At 42.3% G+C, this 18,439-nt stretch overlaps 1 protein-coding gene across 1 annotated transcript in view; it reads left to right on the top strand.

Annotated features, from left to right (window-relative positions):
• MFSD2B (MFSD2 lysolipid transporter B, sphingolipid) overlaps positions 1–18,439 on the top strand; it is a 42,506-nt gene that overhangs the window by 3,844 nt on the left and 20,223 nt on the right. Inside the window, exons 2-5 of the mRNA XM_064146371.1 lie at positions 4,532–4,648; positions 7,984–8,108; positions 12,965–13,088; positions 13,637–13,715. Of these exons, the coding sequence (XP_064002441.1) occupies positions 4,532–4,648; positions 7,984–8,108; positions 12,965–13,088; positions 13,637–13,715 (445 nt within the window). The remainder of the gene's footprint in view (positions 1–4,531; positions 4,649–7,983; positions 8,109–12,964; positions 13,089–13,636; positions 13,716–18,439) is intronic.

The following is an 18,439-nucleotide window of genomic DNA, read 5'->3' as shown; positions in this document are numbered from 1 at the left end:
TCCTCTTCTCCCCTCTCTTCTCTTCTCCTCTCCCCTCTCTTCTCCTCTCCCCTCCCCTCTCTTCTCCTCTCCCCTCCCCTCTCTTCTCCTCTCCCCTCCCCTCTCTTCTCCTCTCCCCTCCCCTCTCTTCTCCCCCCTCCCCTCTCTTCTCCTCTCCCCGCTCTTCTCTTCTCCTCTCCCCTCTCTCCTCTTCTCCTCTCCCCTCTCTTCTCTTCTCCTCTCCCCTCTCTTCTCTTCTCCTCTCCCCTCTCTTCTCTTCTCCTCTCCCCTCTCTTCTCTTCTCCTCTCCCCTCTCTTCTCTTCTCCTCTCCCCTCTCTTCTCTTCTCCTCTCCCCTCTCTTCTCTTCTCCTCTCCCCTCTCTTCTCTTCTCCTCTCCCCTCTCTTCTCTTCTCCTCTCCCCTCTCTTCTCTTCTCCTCTCCCCTCTCTTCTCTTCTCCTCTCCCCTCTCTTCTCTTCTCCTCTCCCCTCTCTTCTCCCTAAAGTTTGTGGAAGCAATTTGATAGTGAATTCCACCATGGGGTTCTTGAAACAAAATTTTCATTGTAAATACTTTCTATTTTGTTCCTTATTTGACCACTGCCTACACATTCAGATCTCTAGTGAACCTTTAGAGTACTTTAAGCTTTCTGCTAAGCTTACACAGGTGAAAAAGCTTTCACTGGATTTCACAGAAATCAAGCAATTTCTGCTGCTGGAGGGAGCAATGCAGCAGGGAAATTCAGCCTGAAGAGGAAAAACCCTGTTGGGTGATCGTAGTACACTGCTATTGGTCATGTGCTGCTCTGTGCAAGTGCAACGTTATCCTTCTCAAGCAAGTTTCTGATGTCATTTACATACAGTATCATATAAATCCAACCAAGGCTGGGGGAATAACTCCTCTAGATCCTACAATGGATAGCTGCCATGTATATCTTTTCTACTCTTAACTGTGATCCCAGGAAATTAGGAAGAAATGTTTCAGCTTTACTAATGCAGAGACCTACCATAATTTTTAGCACTGTCTCAGAAGGTACTGAGGTAGCAAACATAGCAGTTACTGTGTAATTTTGATACAGAGAGTCAAAAGAGACAATGGGCTGCTACTTTTGGAAGGAGACACCAAAATGGAGAGTCTGAATGATCATTTCTGAGCAGCACACAGTGAAATTACCAGGCAGCAGATCTGCAATGAACACAGTGGCACTTCCTTTCCCAGCACCGTCATTCATGTGTAGATCTGTTGTGATGTGCTGTAGCTTAACATGCAAGAGAGTTCCAAAAGTAATTAGGCAAAATAACAGGGAAAAAGAAGTGTAGAACAGTGATCAGACTTTAATCTTAGGTTCATAAAGTTCATGAACTGCTGATTCTCTGTGTTTTTGTGGCTGAGTGTACAGGGTATCTGTGTGCTATGTCAGTCTGACAGCTTGTTTTATCCTGAAAATAACATTCATAAACACCCTAGTGAAAACTACTGCCGTGATCAAAGTATTAACTTCTCTGCAAGGCGACCTGGAAGTGATGTCCACAAAGTAGTTAAGCAGCATCTTGACTGTGTGTGTGTGTGTGGAATCACAGTGAGAGGGTTTTTTAGAAAGAATATTAAGTCTGTAGATCTTGTAACCATGAAACTCATGTGGAGACAGGATGGCACTTTGGCTACAACAACCCCATGCAGAGATACAGGCTGGGGTCAGAGTGGCTGGAGAGCAGCCAGACAGAGAGGGATCTGGGGGTACTGATTGATACCCGCCTGAACATGAGCCAGCAGTGTGCCCAGGTGGCCAAGAGAGCCAGTGGCATCCTGGCCTGCATCAGGAATGGTGTGGTCAGCAGGAGCAGGGAGGTCATTCTGCCCCTGTACTCTGCACTGGTTAGACCACACCTTGAGTACTGTGTTCAGTTCTGGGCCCCCCAGTTTAGGAGGGACATTGAGATGCTTGAGCGTGTCCAGAGAAGGGTGACGAGGCTGGTGAGAGGCCTTGAGCACAGCCCTATGAGGAGAGGCTGAGGGAGCTGGGATTGTTCAGCCTGGAGAAGAGGAGGCTCAGGGGTGACCTTATTGCTGTCTACAACTACCTGAGGGGTGGTTGTGGCCAGGAGGAGGTTGCTCTCTTCTCTCAGGTGGCCAGCACCAGAACAAGAGGACACAGCCTCAGGCTGTGCCAGGGGAAATTTAGGCTGGAGGTGAGGAGAAAGTTCTTCACTGAGAGAGTCATTGGACACTGGAATGGGCTGCCTGGGGAGGTGGTGGAGTTGCCGTCCCTGGGGCTGTTCAAGGCAAGGTTGGACGTGGCACTTGGTGCCATGGTCTGGCCTTGAGCTCTGTGGTAAAGGGTTGGACTTGATGATCTGTGAGGTCTCTTCCAACCTTGGTGATACTGTGATACTGTGTGATACTGTGACTGTTTCCTGTACCAAAACTTTAATTAGACTAGTTCTTGTGAACTCAACACTCTCTGTGTTATAAGAATTGTTTGGAATCATGTATTATATAGAGGCATTACTTAGCTTTTGAAAAAAAAAAAAAGGTTTAAGCTGAAAGAGTGACATAAGAAATTTTTATGATGGGAGGGGTGAGACTGGATTTGGTTGCCCAGAGAGGTGGTAGATGCCACATTCCTGGGAATGTTCAAGGTTAGGTTAGGTGAGGCTCTGAGCAACCTAGTCTAGGTAAAGCCGGCCCTGCTCGCTGGAGGAGATTGAACCAGATGACCTTTAAAGATCTCTTCCACCTCGAACTATTCTGTGTCAGCTACTTGGGAAAATGTGGGAAAGTAGCATTAGTGGTCTAAAAGTTTCTTTTGTCTTGTGGTGGAATGGGAAAGAGGATTCACATATATTTCTTATTAGTTATTATCTGTTGAGTTCAGCTGGAAGTCATCTAGGCAGTGCTTGGGGATCAGAAGGGAAAAATATCAAAGGGAAATAAGATTTTTAAAGTAATTTAATTTATGAAGGATGGAGGTGAAAGTAAGAGAAGAGTATAATAGAAAAAAAATCCTTTATCAAGTTTTCTCTACACAGTTGTTGGAGCAGAAGAGGTACACAGCTTGAGAGGACTGTGTTATGAGTCAAGTGAACTTGATTCTATAGATGCCACAAGTCTAGTAAAGCTCACACTTAGAGTGGTTTGCCATTGGATTGGGCTGCCCAGGGAGGTGGTGGAGTTGCTGTCCCTGGAGGTGTTCAAGAAAAGACTGGATGAGGCACTTAGTGCCATGGTCTAATTGACTGAACAGGGCTGGGTGCTAGTTTGGACTGGATGATCTTGGAGGTCTCTTGCAGCCTGGTTGATTCTATGGTTCTATGAGTTATGTCTGGAAAATAGAGAGTTATTTTGTACAGCAAATATGCATATAGGCTGTTTTGTTTTAACATCTCATATCAAATTCAATGGTATATTGTTCTGATCGAGTCTGCCTTGGGGCTGTTTACAACTCTTTTTTTTCCTGGAATGAAGAACCTTGCCAATATAGTGTAAAAGCAAGGCTTGCTCTGCAACTCATGCCCTGACACTTAACTTGGCTCTAGTACCAGGATCCCACCATCCCTTTCTCTGTGGAAATATAGAAAGGAAAGTGTCCCTTGCTTGTTCACACTCATGTAAAACAAATAAAGGAAAATATTTAGGTCACTAAAGGTTCTGCCAGGAGGTCTGAAACATACCAAAACTCATTTGGGCGATTCTATCAACTATTCAATCAACTACTGCCATGGTCTAGTTGATTGGTTAGGGCTGGGTGATAGGTTGGACTGGATGATCTTGGAGGTCTCTTCCAACCTGGTTGATTCTATGATTCTATTAGAGAATACACACCAAAAAGCAAATAAGAGAGCATGGATTTACAACATCATTTTAAACACAGCTGGAGTGAGTCCTAAGGAGGACTTGGGTCCCAAAATCAGTTTCCCTGTTATGCCAGCTTTCACATAAGATACAGAAAAGTCAAGTGCCTTTGCTGGAGTCATACCAGCATATTGTGACAAAGAAAGGAGTGGAGCACAAATCTTTGGTATATATCCAACCTCCGTTTGGCTGTGGAGCTTTCCTTATATGAATGTTGTCTAATTGCCACGGCATGAGAATATCAGTTATTATGATCTGAAAGATTATTATATGAGAATATTTTCTTTAAATGAGTTTTCAACCTTTAGGAAAAAAAAAATCAGCTGAATGAAACATTCAAAGGCAAAACTGAGCTCAGAAAATAGCGTACCAGTACGTACACTTCTTTGCTGCTTCTTGTTTGCCTGTTGACTGGCTCTTTTTTAATAGCTTGTAAAAGGCAGGTAAGTAAGCCTAGATTCCCTTCTAGGAAGGCTGTAATCTGTTTTTAAGGGGTTGTATTAAGGAGCAAGCTAATAAAAATTCAAAGCAATCATCAATCTGCCTGCTGATGATAGTTGAGGGTGCGCACATTTATTACGTGTGAATAAAATACCTGAATTTGGGCTCAGCCTTAGACTTTAACTTCATGATTTCTGTAGCTTTTAACTTGTGTACCTTGCTGTGTTTTTTAATCATAATTTCTTCTGCTTCTCAAGCAGGAATACAAGCTCTCAACTTGCAGCAAATTATGCTATGCAATAGGAGGTGCCCCAAATCAGGTCGCAGGGAGTGCTGCTTCCTTCTTCCTACAGATCTACCTGCTAGACATAGCCCATGTAAGTAGCACGAGAAATCCTTGCAGATTGTAGACTTAACTCTGCTCTTGTTAACAATGTCCCTGGATTGACAAAAGGTAAAAAAGATGAATAAGCTGACCAAGCTTTTTAATTGTCTTCTTGTCATTGCCTCTAGCTGCTCAGCATCCTGGGAAATGCAAAAACTTGTCCAGATATTTCTGTTTGTCTGTCTGTCTTGAAGTCTTCATTCTTTGCTTTTAGTTCAGGATCATTAATAGAGCTTTAGGCACTATAGAACTCACACTTGCAAACATAAGAAAAAACATTTCAGTGTGTCAAGAGAGGGTAAGATATAAGACATTTAAAACATTGATAGTCCTATGTTGAGGTTGCCAAGTTTTAATTTATTTGCTTTGGTTAGAAACCACTGCAGTTGCATCCAAGAGTCAACATAATTTCACATACATTTTATTTGGTGTGTCTAGGGAAATTTCTTTGCAAAGAAAGCTGAATTATCCTTCCTGAAGGTTCTTTGCTTCCAGTCCATGGCTTTCTGATGCAGAAGTAGACCTGGGAAAACAAAGCAGTAGGAGTCATCCCACTCATCTGACTTTCAGCTGCTCCAGTTAGATTTCAAGACAGCAGGGAAACAAAAATCAATCAATAAGCTTTTTTTGCTGTTTTGGGTTGTCTTGTATGTCTGCATTGTAACTAGGTGGGACAGATAAAGTATGACAGGGTGGTGTGTTGCAGGGACTGAGAGCAGCTGTTGCTGAAGCTGTATGAATGGCTTTCATCACCATTGACTGAAGTCAGAAGATCTAGAGACAAGGCCAGTTTTGGACATCAGTATCAAGGATGTCAAGTGGGTACTGTGGGGTCTGAGGAGTTGGAGGTGGAACAGGTGACGTGGAGACACAGCAGCTCTGACTACAGCTGTTCCACACTTAGCTGAAGGAAGATAATACAGGCCATTGCAGATGATGAAGCAGAAACTGAGTGAGAAAGACAATAGTGCAGTTTCCCTGGAAAGCTTAGAAATATGGCCATTTCCCCACTGTCTGTTCAGCACAGGAACTGAAAGTTCTTGAAGCCAGGGACTGCCTATTTCTTTGTGTTTGCATACAGCATCCTCAAAGCTTGGTCCCATTCTTGCATCTTTAGGCACTACCTAAATAAATGATACTATAATTATTATTTTGTTATCAAGCTGATACTGAAACCAAATAATTTTGCTTAAAGTTTATAATAATAAACATAGTATTTCATTCAAGGTCTTAATTATTTGCTCCTTGATGGCTTAGTTTGTTCTCTAAAGTAATCCTGCAGGGACAGGACTACTGCAAGGTCTGAAATCCTGTAGGGTTTTTTCCACATGTTTTCAGGGGAGAGCAAGTAATTTTATAGTAACTACCTGGACTTAATTCTTAGGGGCAGAACTGTTTTTAACTCTTTGAGAGATAATGAAACTCACTAGGTGTGATCTTTCATATGTAATCTGGATCCTTTCTGAGAAAATTACATTTGTATTCACAGGTTTTGCCTTTAAATTCCCTGTCCCAGCTAAATTACCTGTGTAAACTAAAGAGATATAAATACAATTCCAGACCATGCTGGATCTTTGAGGCAAATTACTGGAGAACAACAGTACCTCTGATAATAGGACCCAAGGACGTCCTTTTGAGATGGGTGAATTTATATTGGGTTTAATTTGCATTTTATTAACACAAAAAAGGTTTTGGCATTGGTGCTGAGAAATACTGACTAGATTTAGTCAGTGCATCCAGGGCATCTATAAGCCTGTACCAATCATGAAGACAGGGTGACTACATAGACACCACTCCTAATGGTCTTTGTTACCTCTGTTTGACTTGGTGTCCTGTCTATTCAAGTCTGTCTCAGGGCTGGTGGGCTACTTGCAGTCATGACTGTGGGAGGGCACAAAGAGCACAGGTGGATGAGTTGAACATCAGTGAACTGCTGTGGCACTGAGCCCAATGCTCATCCCACCTTTGTCCTAGAATGCAGCAACATGATGCTTGGAGAGTCGCTGCCAGTATCTGCTGGAAACTACCATTCCCATTCCTTACCTGTTCATAAATACTCTAGGGCAGAGCATGTGTTTGGAGCTGGTGATGTCAGGCAGGTTGGCTGTCCTTGCAGTACCACCTAATTTGGGCTAAAAATCGAACAGGTGTGATTACAAAAAGTGTGTAACATCTGCCTTTTACAAAGGTCGTCCAGGACATTCAGGGATTATTGCTTCCTTCTTTCACCTCTGAGCAAATACCTACAGTGAAATCTGTGGGCGAGGGACCTGCACCTGCTGAAAGCCATGTGCTGCTGCCTAGCATGCAATAAACTCTGCAGAAAAGCAGGGAATACAACACCAAGTTTGAGCCAGTATCAGCTGTGCTTGCCAGGTTTCCTGCTGCATTGGAGCACTGACAGCATGAAAAAGCATTTAAATGAAGGGATTTGTCTGCTGATGCTGTATAAGTCACATAAGCTGTTTCAACATTCTCACTCTCTCCTTCTCCTGATAGTTAACTTGAGGAACATCTATGTTTAAATAGAGTGGCATGAGCTGAGCACTTGGAAGAAAACCTACCACCTTTAAGCATTGTGTGATAGGAATTCCTAAGCTCTCTACAGGTAGATGTGAAAAATAATGACACTGACTGGGATAACTGTTTCTGTGTAGGCACTTAAACGTGGTCCTTGAGGGTTAACTTCAAAGGGTCTTCTGCTTGGCTGATTTGTTCTTATGTAATCTGCAACCATTTTTCATGTGAGATTTGTTGGACTTGTGCTGGCAGCCTTGATTTGAACAGATGTGCCTCACTCAGTTCACTCATTCAGTTTCGAGTGGATAAAGTCTGCTGTGCTACAACCTGTTCCAGAGCCACATACCACCAGCTGGCAGCCTTGCTGGTAATCTCAGGAGATGAAAAAACATTAATGTGTTTAAACAGCTCCCTCTACTTTTACAGATCAGGCCAGGATAAAGATGCTGTAAAATGGGACCGTGAGGAACAAAGTGAGAGGATAGATATAGAGAGGCTCTGTCAGGCTTTATGAGTAAAATGAGGATTTTAGTCCAATATTTGACTCACTTTCCTCGTTCTAAATGCCCAGTGTCTCCTCTGCACTTTCCCTCTCTAATCCCTTCTCTCACAGTGTCTGTCTCAATGTTTCACTCGTTTGCCATGGGCAGCCAGTAGCACTTTCCATGACAGCAGCAAGCATGTTTTGTAAATGAACTGTGGTCATTCTTTAAAACACTGAGTTGTTTTCTGGAAAGTTGCTTTGTGTTGTTTCATTGTGTTGTGAAACAATGGCTCTCATTTACAGTGTTCTGCCTGTACTTTCAGATTACTCCATTTCAAGCCTCTTTGGTGCTGTTCATTGGCAAAGCCTCAGGTGCAGTTACTGATCCTGTTGCTGGCTTTTTTATTAGCAAGAGTAGATGGACAAAAATTGGCCGGCTCATGCCTTGGTAAGCATAAATGTGTGCACATATTTACACATAGCTGTGTGAATATCCTGTGTGTGTTGTGATCATGCAATCACTTCATTGAATAGGACACGTTTTCCTTTGCCTGTTCCTCAGACAACAGTGATTGTACCTTTTGCACATATATAAAATGAACATTTGTCATGTCATATATTTCCCTTTAACTTGTTTATCCATGGAAAAAAAAACAACATAGGAGAGATTTTCTGCTAATGGAGACACAAACAAATAAAGCCAAGACACAGTTCATAGAATCATAGAATCAACCAGGTTGGAAGAGACCTCCAAGCTCATCCAGTCCAACCTAGCACCCAGCCCTAGCCAGTCAACTACACCATGGCACTAAGTGCCTCATCCAGTCTTTTCTTGAACACCCCCAGGGACAGTGACTCCACCACCTCCCTGGGCAGCCCATTCCAATGCCAATCACTCTCTCTGGCAACAACTTCCTCCTAACATCCAGCCTAGACTTCCCCCAGCACAGCTTAAGACTGTGTCCCCTTGTTCTGTTGCTTGTTGCCTGGGAGAAGAGACCAACCCCCACCTGGCTACAGCCTCCCTTCAGGTAGTTGTAGCCAGCAATGAGGTCACCCCTGAGCCTCCTCCAGGCTAAACAACCCCAGCTCCCTCAGCCTCTCCTCATAGGGTTTATGTTCCAGGCCTTTCACCAGCTTTGTTGACCTTCTCTGGCCACATTCCAGCACCTCAACATCTCTCTTGAATTGAGGAGCCCAGAACTGGACACAGTACTCAAGGTGTGGCCTGACCAGTGCTGAGTACAGGGGAAGAATAACCTCCCTTGTCCTACTGGCCACACTGTTCCTGATGCAGGCCAGGATGCCATTGGCTTTCTTTGCCATCTGGGCACACTGCTGGCTCATCTTCAGCCTACTATCTACCAGTACCCCCAGGTCTCTTTCTTCCTGCCTGCTCTCAGCCACTCTGTCCCCAGCCTGTAGTGCTGCTTGGGGTTGTTGTGGCCAAAGTATAGAACCCTGCACTTGGCCTTGTTAAATCTCATCTCATTGGCCTCTGCCCACCCATCCAGCCTGTCCAGGTCCCTCTGCAGGGCTCTCCTACCTTCCAACAGATCAACACCTGCTGCTTGAATCTGTGTCTGAGTTTTCATCTTTGTCTACAGTCTTCAAGTTGGCATCACTTCTCTACAAAGCTGGAACTTTTTTCTGCTTGTGGTGTAGTGTGCTTCACTTCTTACATCTGCCTTCCAGAAGCTCCTTTAAATTCTCTAGGTCTTGCAATTCAATAAAGGATGCATCCATGCACTCAGAACAGATGGGACATGATGGCATTGAAGGGCTCAGCAACCATCACTGCCTTGACACTCTTATTACATCCTTCCTTACAGGAGTCATTCTGGTCCTGCTTCAATTGCATCTCCATAATTAAAATGCTTAATTATGAAAACTCATGAGTAAGATGCTGTAAGATTTTGATCAGCATTCCTAAAGGGATTGTGTTGTATTCTCTGTGACATACCTATCCCTTGTATGCTTTTTAGGTAGTACATCCACACGTGTGCTGTTCACGTGCTGCACAGAGAGGCTAGAAGAAGGAATGTTACTTGCATAGGAAGATTTACAGGTGTGAACCATGAAAATTAGAAAGGATTGGTCCACGTTAGAGGAACCCAAGATTGTCTATGTCATGGGGAATGTATTTGTTGGGGGTTTTTTGTGTTTTGGAAGTCAGGGAGAGCCTAAGTAATTTGTGAAATATGGAGTCGTTCATCACTTCTCTCTCTCATGTGTTATAAGAATGTGTTGCAAGATGTTTTGAATTCATTACAGTTTTTAAATTCATCTCCAAAATCTAAGAGTAAATGTGCAAAGAAGTTGAATTTTCATGGAAAATAAACTGATTCTTTTATCTGGGAGTTCTCCTGCTGTTGTGTGAGATGAGGGCTGCAGAAACTTGTCTGTGAGTAGTTCATATCTGACAAAGAATACAAGGCAAGTAAATGCTGGGAGAAGGCTAAGGTCAGCTGCTGTTGGCTTCAGCAGGAGAAGACCTTCAGGTTAAAGTTAAGCCCTATGGGAAAAGAGGAGCTTGATGCTGTTTCTCTTTCCAGGATTTGATTTGTGGCCAGGTAGATGGAGTGGTTTTTTTTTAATGAGCACTGAATTGAGCAACAAAGCTATTAAAAAATAACATAATGACATTTTTGTACCAATATCATTAGATTCCTCTTTTCAGTTCTCTGAATACTGCACATGTGTTTTACATTACTGTTAAATGGGTGTCAGAATAACTCCCATCCTAGCATGAGCTTATCTACCCTTTACACTGCAAACCAACTACTGTACAACTTGCACTTCTTACAGGAAAAGTGCTTATCTAATCTAGCTTCTAGTATGCATTCTGCAAACAGTTGGTTTCTTTCCAGAAGGATTTTGTCTGGGTTTTTGGGTAATGGTAATTTTTTTTTTTCATGGAAATTTTATCCCCATGCTTTGGCAGTCAGACCATGTTTCTGCAAAGCAGAATACTTCAGTGTTTTGAAGTTATTCTGGCTTTTAAGTATCTAGAGTGAAGCAGTAGAATGATCTCAGTCACAAAGGCTTGCTATCAAAGCAAGAACGTTAGAAAAGAAGGTGAGTGTTTGAGTATAGCTTAATGCTGTACTAAATACAGTAAGAACCCATCACTCACTGTGGATCTCTTTTATGTAATATGTTTAAAAGGCATAAGTAGACATTCATGTGAAAAACACAGACCTGGTCGTGTATTTTGTCAAGGGACATGATAGGAGCAGTCAAATATTCAGCAACTTCAGCATGGCCCTGAAAACTTTAATGAGGAAAGGAAAATTTGGACAGAGGAGTGAAGTGGGAGAGAAACTGAGGTTGTTGCTGAAAAGTTGCATGAAAAATCTACTATGAAATATTTCACTGTTGTGACTATCAGTCTGGAAGAGCTTGCACTTCTGGAGAGGAAGGTGGAGTCTCTGTGCTGGGTTAGGATTTTACCCTTAGTTGTGTTTTCCACTGTTGATCAGCTATAGATGAGCTGGGGACTAGAGGGGCAGAGAATACCAGAACCTGGCACTTTCCTTGTGAATGCTCAGATCCCAATGGTGCTGTTGATCCTAAAGAGCAGTGTGGGAAAGCCATTGTTGCACTGAACTATTTACTCACATTACTCTTTTGTGTTCTGGTTTTTCAGTTCACGATTGCAAAGTAATCAGCTGACCCCCAATGTCAGTAGTGCTGTTGTGAAGGGATTCATCTGTTTTCTCTTTTACATGTGTGGATATTTTTGGTTAGGATCTTGGTCATCTAATTCCATTGTTTAACGTCTGATTTACAAGAATACAGAAAAGAGCCCTGATGCTGCAGCTCAGACTTTTAGGAAACAATAGCATCTGACCACTCTTTGTGTGTCATGGAGTTTGACAAGTGTTGTTTGCCTGAAATAATGTTTGGACTAATGTAGTTGTGATCAGTAGTGCAGAGTTTAGTTGGAGGCCTGCAGTTAGTGATGTTTCCCAGTACTGAATCCAGTCCTGTTCAGCATCTTCATCAGTTATGTCAGTGAAGTGACACAGGGTACTCTCAGCAAGCCTGCTGATGATACAAAACTGGGAGAAGAGGCTGACATACCAGAAGGCTGTGCTGCCTTTCAGTGAGACCTGGATGGGATTGAGAGTTGGGTGGAGGGGAACCTCATGAAGTTTGAAAAGGACAAGTGTGGAGTCTGTACCTGGGGAGGGATCACCCCACGTACCAGTACAGGTTGACCTGCTGGAAAGCAGCTCTGCAGAGAAGAACTTAGGAGCCCTGGTAGACAAATAAACTTCTGTACTTCAAGGGAGAAAGACCACCTGAACAGAGTTGTGGAGTCTCCTTCTCTGGAGACTTTCAAAACCCACCTGAATGCATTCATGTGCAACATGCTCCAGGTGAATCTGTTTTATCAGGGAGATCAAACTAGATGATCCCCAGAGGTCTCTTCCAACCCATATCATTTTGTGATTCTGTAATTAATTGCTGGTTAATGTCAATACCTGGAATTTAACTTTCTGCAGTTCTGTTTTTTTTTAATGACACTTTCCTCACCAGAAGATGATCCTCTTGTCTTTGAAGTAATTAGGAATTTTGTGGTCGAGGTAAATGGAGCAAATTATCATATACCCACAGTATCACCAAGGTTGGAAGAGACCTCACAGATCATCAAGTCCAACCCTTTACCACAGAGCTCAAGGCTAGACCATGGCACCAAGTGCCACATCCAATCTTGCCTTGAACAGCCCAAGGTGATACAAACTGTAGGAACTTTTGCAGTGGTCTTCTCATTTTTTTTTTATGCTGCATTTAGTATTGTAAAGTATGTCAAAGCATTTGCACTTGTTTGAAGAGCAGTGAGAGAAAAACTGAAGGCATTAAAATTGGAAGAGGGAATTCTTGGTAATAAGTAGGCTCATGTAAAAATTGCCAAAGTATGAGATTTGACAGCAGAGCTTCAGTGGCTCTTTCTGGTGAATATGCATCCTAAGACATGTACTAAGGGATGGCAATCTAGATATGCTGTCACAGTGCCTGTGCAAGGAAATTATGTGTGCTCTGAGTGGCATGTGAACTTAAGTACAGATCTTTTCCTTCAGATTTGCAGGGCTTTTTTTTCCTTCTTATGAAAGTACTTGTATGCATTTTACAGTAATCTGTGTATTTAATGCATACCAGCACATGGCAGTGCTCTAACTAGAAAAACTGCACGTAAAATGGATTACATTCTGTTGGTTATTAGCAGGAAACTTTAATGTGCTTTGCTGTCACTATCTTGACATCATGGACATGTGTTGTTTTGGTTTTGTTTTTCAGGATGCTGGCATGTACACCCTTCACAGTAGTGGCCTATTTTTTTATGTGGTACCTGCCTCCTTTTGCATCTGGGAGAGCTGCATGGTATCTGACTTTCTACTGCCTTTTCCAGGCACTAACCACAGTAAGTAGATTATAGGTCATGATGCTCTCAGCAGAAACCTGCTTGTTCTCCATCTGTGTTACTGCCTTCAGATGTAATAAACTGAGATTTACCAAAACTTTACATTTGATTTCAACTTCTACTGAGTTTAAGGGATAGACATATCCCTTTTATCTTCCAGGTTGAATAGAGTGGAAAATTGTATTGTCTTTATTATGGCTTTGCTTCTTGTTAGTTAGCTCAAACTAGGAACATGGTACTCTCCTAGTGCAAAGAATACCAGACACTTTATAGCCTAGCTGTGAAGGACTGGGATGTTTCCCCAAGGAAGTTGAAGGAGCACAGCATTAAGGTAAAGCCTCTTGGTAATATTTCTGCAGTGCAAGATTTTATTGTTTCTCACTTTTTTTAAGCTTTATAAATCACAAAGAAATGCAGCTCTTTGTGCTAAAAAAATAGAGTGTCCTAATTAAGTGGATTCCACTGTTGCATTAAACCATTTTCCTGGATATCAGAGGAATACAACATTTCCCCTGACATTGCCTAAGTGATGTTCTTTCTTTGCATAGTTATTCCAAGTACCGTATTCTGCCCTCACCATGTTTCTCAGCACAGACCAGAAGGAGAGAGATTCTGCCACAGCATACCGTGAGTGTGATTTGGGTTTTATTGCATGCATTAGGGTTGAGTTTTCTTTGAAATCAGCCTTTATCTATAGGAAGTTCCTAATGGTTTGTGTCCCTAAATTTTTAATAGCTGATGTCTTGTACATGCTTCCATTTTTCCAGTTAAATAGGACACATTACTATTTTATTGTCTAAAATTGTCTGTTATCTGCAAACCCTTTTTGGTTTCTTGCTAGCAGGAAGAAACAGTAAAAATCACTTTTATACCCAATCCAGGCTGGGGAATAATGGTTTCATTTAAAGATGATTTGTAGGGGAAAAATAAAGTCCTGATCTTTAACATTTAATTAATTAGTTACAGACTTTTAAGTATTTTCTCTCTCCCTTTTTTTTTCCTTGTTCAAATTTCCTCACATTTATGTATTGCATATCATAAATTCCAATCCCAGACCTGTTTCAGCAGAAAAAAAAAATCAGAGAACCAAGACAGTTAACCTTACAAAAAAAAAAAAAAGAGTATTTTTGTGTTCATATTCACCCCAGCTGAAATATCTCTTTTTATTTCATGTGTGTTTATTTAACTGTAAGCTATATCAGGTAGTATAAAGACAGATCTTGCTGTAATCTAACTAGCACTCTGACCACATTAACTAAAAGAATGAGGGCTTCCAGACCATATTGCTGGCTCCTCAACAATCAAAACCAGAGATGTGGCTTTGAAGCAAATCAATCAGACCCAAAAAAGTGCAATGAAAATATTTTCAGGAGTTCCTGTGCAGCTCATTGGCTGAATGTAAGAACAGATTCTTTCCTTCCTACTCTATTCAGCTCTGTTTTCACACCTATTTACTATGTAACTGCTATCTCTCATGGCCACCAGCACTAAGCAAGGTAAGGAGAGTCAAATATGACATGAAATACTTTTCTGTGCTTTAGCTAGTCTTTCAGTGTTGCTTTAGAAGAACTTTTTTGTTGCATCTGTTTTCTTCTCCTGGGAAGAACCCTTTTCTCTTCTATTAGTCCTTCTAGGGCTCAACATACTTCCTTGAAAACTAGACCACGGAAGCACAATGAAATGGCCAGAAGTGCTAAAAACATCATGTCAGAATTTCTGGCTAAAATACCCCCTGAGCAACCCAATCCATTCCCAGCCACATGGTACAATTGCAATTTGCATTATCATCAGCTATCTCAAGAGAAAGTCTGGGCTAGCAGTCATAGGACAGGGCTAAACAGTGGGAGATTCCAGATCTGTTATATTCTTTGGCACTGACTGTATTCTGAGTCATCTGGTCTAAATTCTAGCTAAATCCATGTACCTAGTGGTTTCTATTGTATGGTTTTATGTCTTCAGAGGACACAAGCCCAAAAAAAAAGTGCTTTCCTGTCTGCTAGTCCTATGCAAGGCTCCATAGGCACATGAAATCTGTGCTCATAAAAGCTGTTGAACTCCATGGCTGAGAGATGTTACCTATTTATAGCATCATTTTATTGTTCAGAGAGTGGACAGCTGTTGCCCTAAGCCAAGTTAGGGTGGTGGAATGAGCCATTGCTTTGACTTTTCAGATGTTGATATTCTTGTACATATTTTTTTTTTTAATCTATTTTGTATGTGTATTTTGAAATTATAATTGTTTGGAGCCAAGTGTTCTTGTAATGGTTATGACTACGGGGGAATCTTCCCCTCCACACACACCTTGCTGTTGAACAAATGTTTTGCTTCAAGACTTTCATCTCTCCTTGGGTTTCTTAGAGGATTCTTCTTGTTGAGAGATGTTCTTGGATGCAGTCGGTTGTGCAGGCATTTCTTCAGCTGTTAAAAAACCCTGATGTGTAATAATGAAGTGTGATTTAAAACAAAAGGTTGGTGTGATGGTTTGGGTGTTCCCTGCCCCCCCACACTTTAGAAATCACCCAGACTAGACTCAGCTGGCTCTGGGAATATAAATGAAGCTATTTATTTACAGCTGGCACAATGTACAAGCAGATAGTTACAGTATATACAGTTATAGACAGAAATAGACAAGGTAAAAGGTAATACAGAAACACAACTCCCCTCCCAGAAACCTGAGTCCCCAGCAGGGGCTCTCAACCACCCCTGCACCTTCCTCCTACCCCTCTCAACCTTACCCCAGTCCCAAGGAAGAATAGAGGTTTGGCCAGGGGTTTAGGAAGCAAAGTGGATTAGCCCAAAATGGAGGGTGAGGTTAGAGAGATGCAGCTGAGCCAGCAGCCCCAGCAAGAGTGATTATCTAATGTTTTTATTTCTTGTTCCTATACTTCTCAGCAAGACTGTGAGTGAAGCAGACATCACCATTGTTCTCTTTTCACAGCCTGTAATCTAGTTCTTCTCACCCAAACATTCTAGCTAGGCTCAAACTAGCACAGTTGGGATCAGAGGATCCATTACCCTCTACTGGAGACAAGTAGAGCTGTTTGTTCTGAATTTTGTCCTGCTCCTTAATGTGAATACAGGGTAGAAATGCTCAATTCCAGAGTAGGTTTGGCATGAAACCTGTTAGTGTTCTGCTCAAAAATACAGCCTGCTTCAGTGCATGATCTGCTCTCTGAAAGATCAGCTTTCTCAGCTGAAGTGGAAAGAAACACATAAATTCTGATCACAGAAGAGCTTTGAAACGTGCCTGATACTTGTCTTTTGCTACCTCTTGGAAAAGATGGGTTCATAATGGTTTTATTTCTGTGGCATCAGGTTATGCTTTTTAGTTTTGTTCCATGCAAATGCTTGGTAAAATACAGATGTGGAACTCTAGGCAAAGGTTTTAAATGTGTAGGTGGTGTTTTGAATGAAAAGTGTGGCTCAGGTGCGTTGCTACTGGGTTGAGCAGTAGCCAGTTTGGAAGCACTGCAAGACCCAACTGAGACTGGTTTGTGTCCAAACACTTGGAGAAGAAGAGAAGCTTTTCTTTGTTTCTTTACTTACCATTTATTTACATTAATCTTAGGTGACACCTCAGATTTGCTATTCAGAAGCATTCTCTGTGTGCAGACATACTAACAGTGGTTTAAATTATACAAGTCTCACGGAGATCCTTTCTTTCCTTTTCCTTACTTGATCTTCCATTGAAGATACATGGCCCTCATTACTGTGCTGTCTGAACTCCTTGCCTTCTGTGTGCAATGCTCTCCCCCTAGGTATTTCCTTTGCAGGAATACCCAAAAAGACATATGTCCAAATTCACCTGGGAGGGCTGTTACAGAGCAGGGAATAAACCCAAACTTAGGAGCTTTTGAAATGCCTGACACTTCCCAGTGATAACCACCAGGGCACAAGCTGCTCTATAGCAGCCCTTCAGAATCTCCCCTGGGACTTCTGAGAAAAGTAGCAAGGACCCCCTGAAGCCAGTGAGCCACAGTAAGTGAGAAAAGCCTCATAGTTAGGTAAGAAGAACATTCTGTCATAAACCTGGAGCCTTGGTTCCTGTTCCTAATCTGCGTATTCAGCCTTACGTATTCTTATGCAAAATGCAGTCTCTGGAGCTGGGACAAGAATTGGGTTTATCTCTGTGCTGTGGGGGTGCTAGGTATAGCCTGACTGCGCAGAAACAGGAGTGCTAAGCTTGAATTCCCTTGGAGGAAACTCAGCTTACCCCTCTCCTGTGGCAGAGCTCAAGCAGCTAGCTGCCTTGCTGACTGTTAAGTGCATGGAGCATGAACTGCATGCCCAGGGTTGGATCTTTGCTTTCCTGAATGGAGACTTTGGTTGGATTTTTTTAGATCATCTCTTGTTCTGATGGTGTTTGAAGTGTTAGTGACCTGAATTATTCTCTGAGGCTGAGGTAGGTAGTTCTGCCTGAGTGTGGCCTTAGGCACTTAAGCATCTGCTGTTTCCAAGAGCTTTGCAGCTGTATTATTTCCAATGTAAGCCTGAGGTAAGTATCATTTTACGGTTGGAGAACCTAGAGGTCTGATCAGGTAAGTGGCTTTTAAAGTGTTTCACAGGTTACTGTCAAGTTTAAGATGAGGAGTCTGATAGTCTTGCTTTGTGTGCTAGTTTGAAGCAGGCTAGAATGTTTTGGTGAGAAAAAGTAGATTATAGGCTGTGAAAGGAAAACAATGGTGATTTTTACTCCCCTCAGAGTCTTGCTGAAGAAGAAAGGAAAACATTAGATAACACTTTCGCCACTTTTGTGGCACTCTGCTTTGGGCTTTTGACTGAGCTGCAGCTCCCTAACCTCACCTTCCACTCATCTTTGCTTCTTAACCTCTTGGCCAAACCTCCATTCTTCCTTGGGACTGGGGTAAGGTTGAGAGGGGCAGGGGGAAGGTGTAGGGGTGGTTGAGAGCCCCTCCTGGGGACTCAGGTTTCTGGGATGGGAGTTGTGTTTCTGTATTACCTTTTACCTTGTATATTTCTGTCTATAACTGTATATACTGTAAATATCTGCTTGTATATTGTGCTAGCTGTAAATAAATAGCTTCATTTATATTCCCAGAGCCAGCTGAGACTAGTCTGGGTGATTTCTAAAGTGTGTGGGGGGGTGGGTAATACCCAAACCACCACACTTTGGAAGAATGGAATTCAACATTTAAACTGTAGTTCTGCTTTAGTCCTCAAGGTAAAGATTTCTATGTTATCTCCTAGTGGCCCTTAATCTCAGCTGCATCTATCAGGCAGCTCATATGTGCTAGTTAGAAGCAAGCTGGAATGGTTTGGTAGAAGAACTTGATAACAGGCAGTGGAATGAAAACAATTGTGTCTCCTTCTCTCACAGTTATGCTGAGAGC

This window comes from Pogoniulus pusillus, chromosome 7, assembly GCF_015220805.1.
Source record: "Pogoniulus pusillus isolate bPogPus1 chromosome 7, bPogPus1.pri, whole genome shotgun sequence".
NCBI classification, from domain to species: Eukaryota; Metazoa; Chordata; class Aves; order Piciformes; family Lybiidae; genus Pogoniulus; species Pogoniulus pusillus.
Note: the sequence above shows the minus strand (reverse complement) of the source record. Positions and strands in the feature narration are given on the sequence as shown.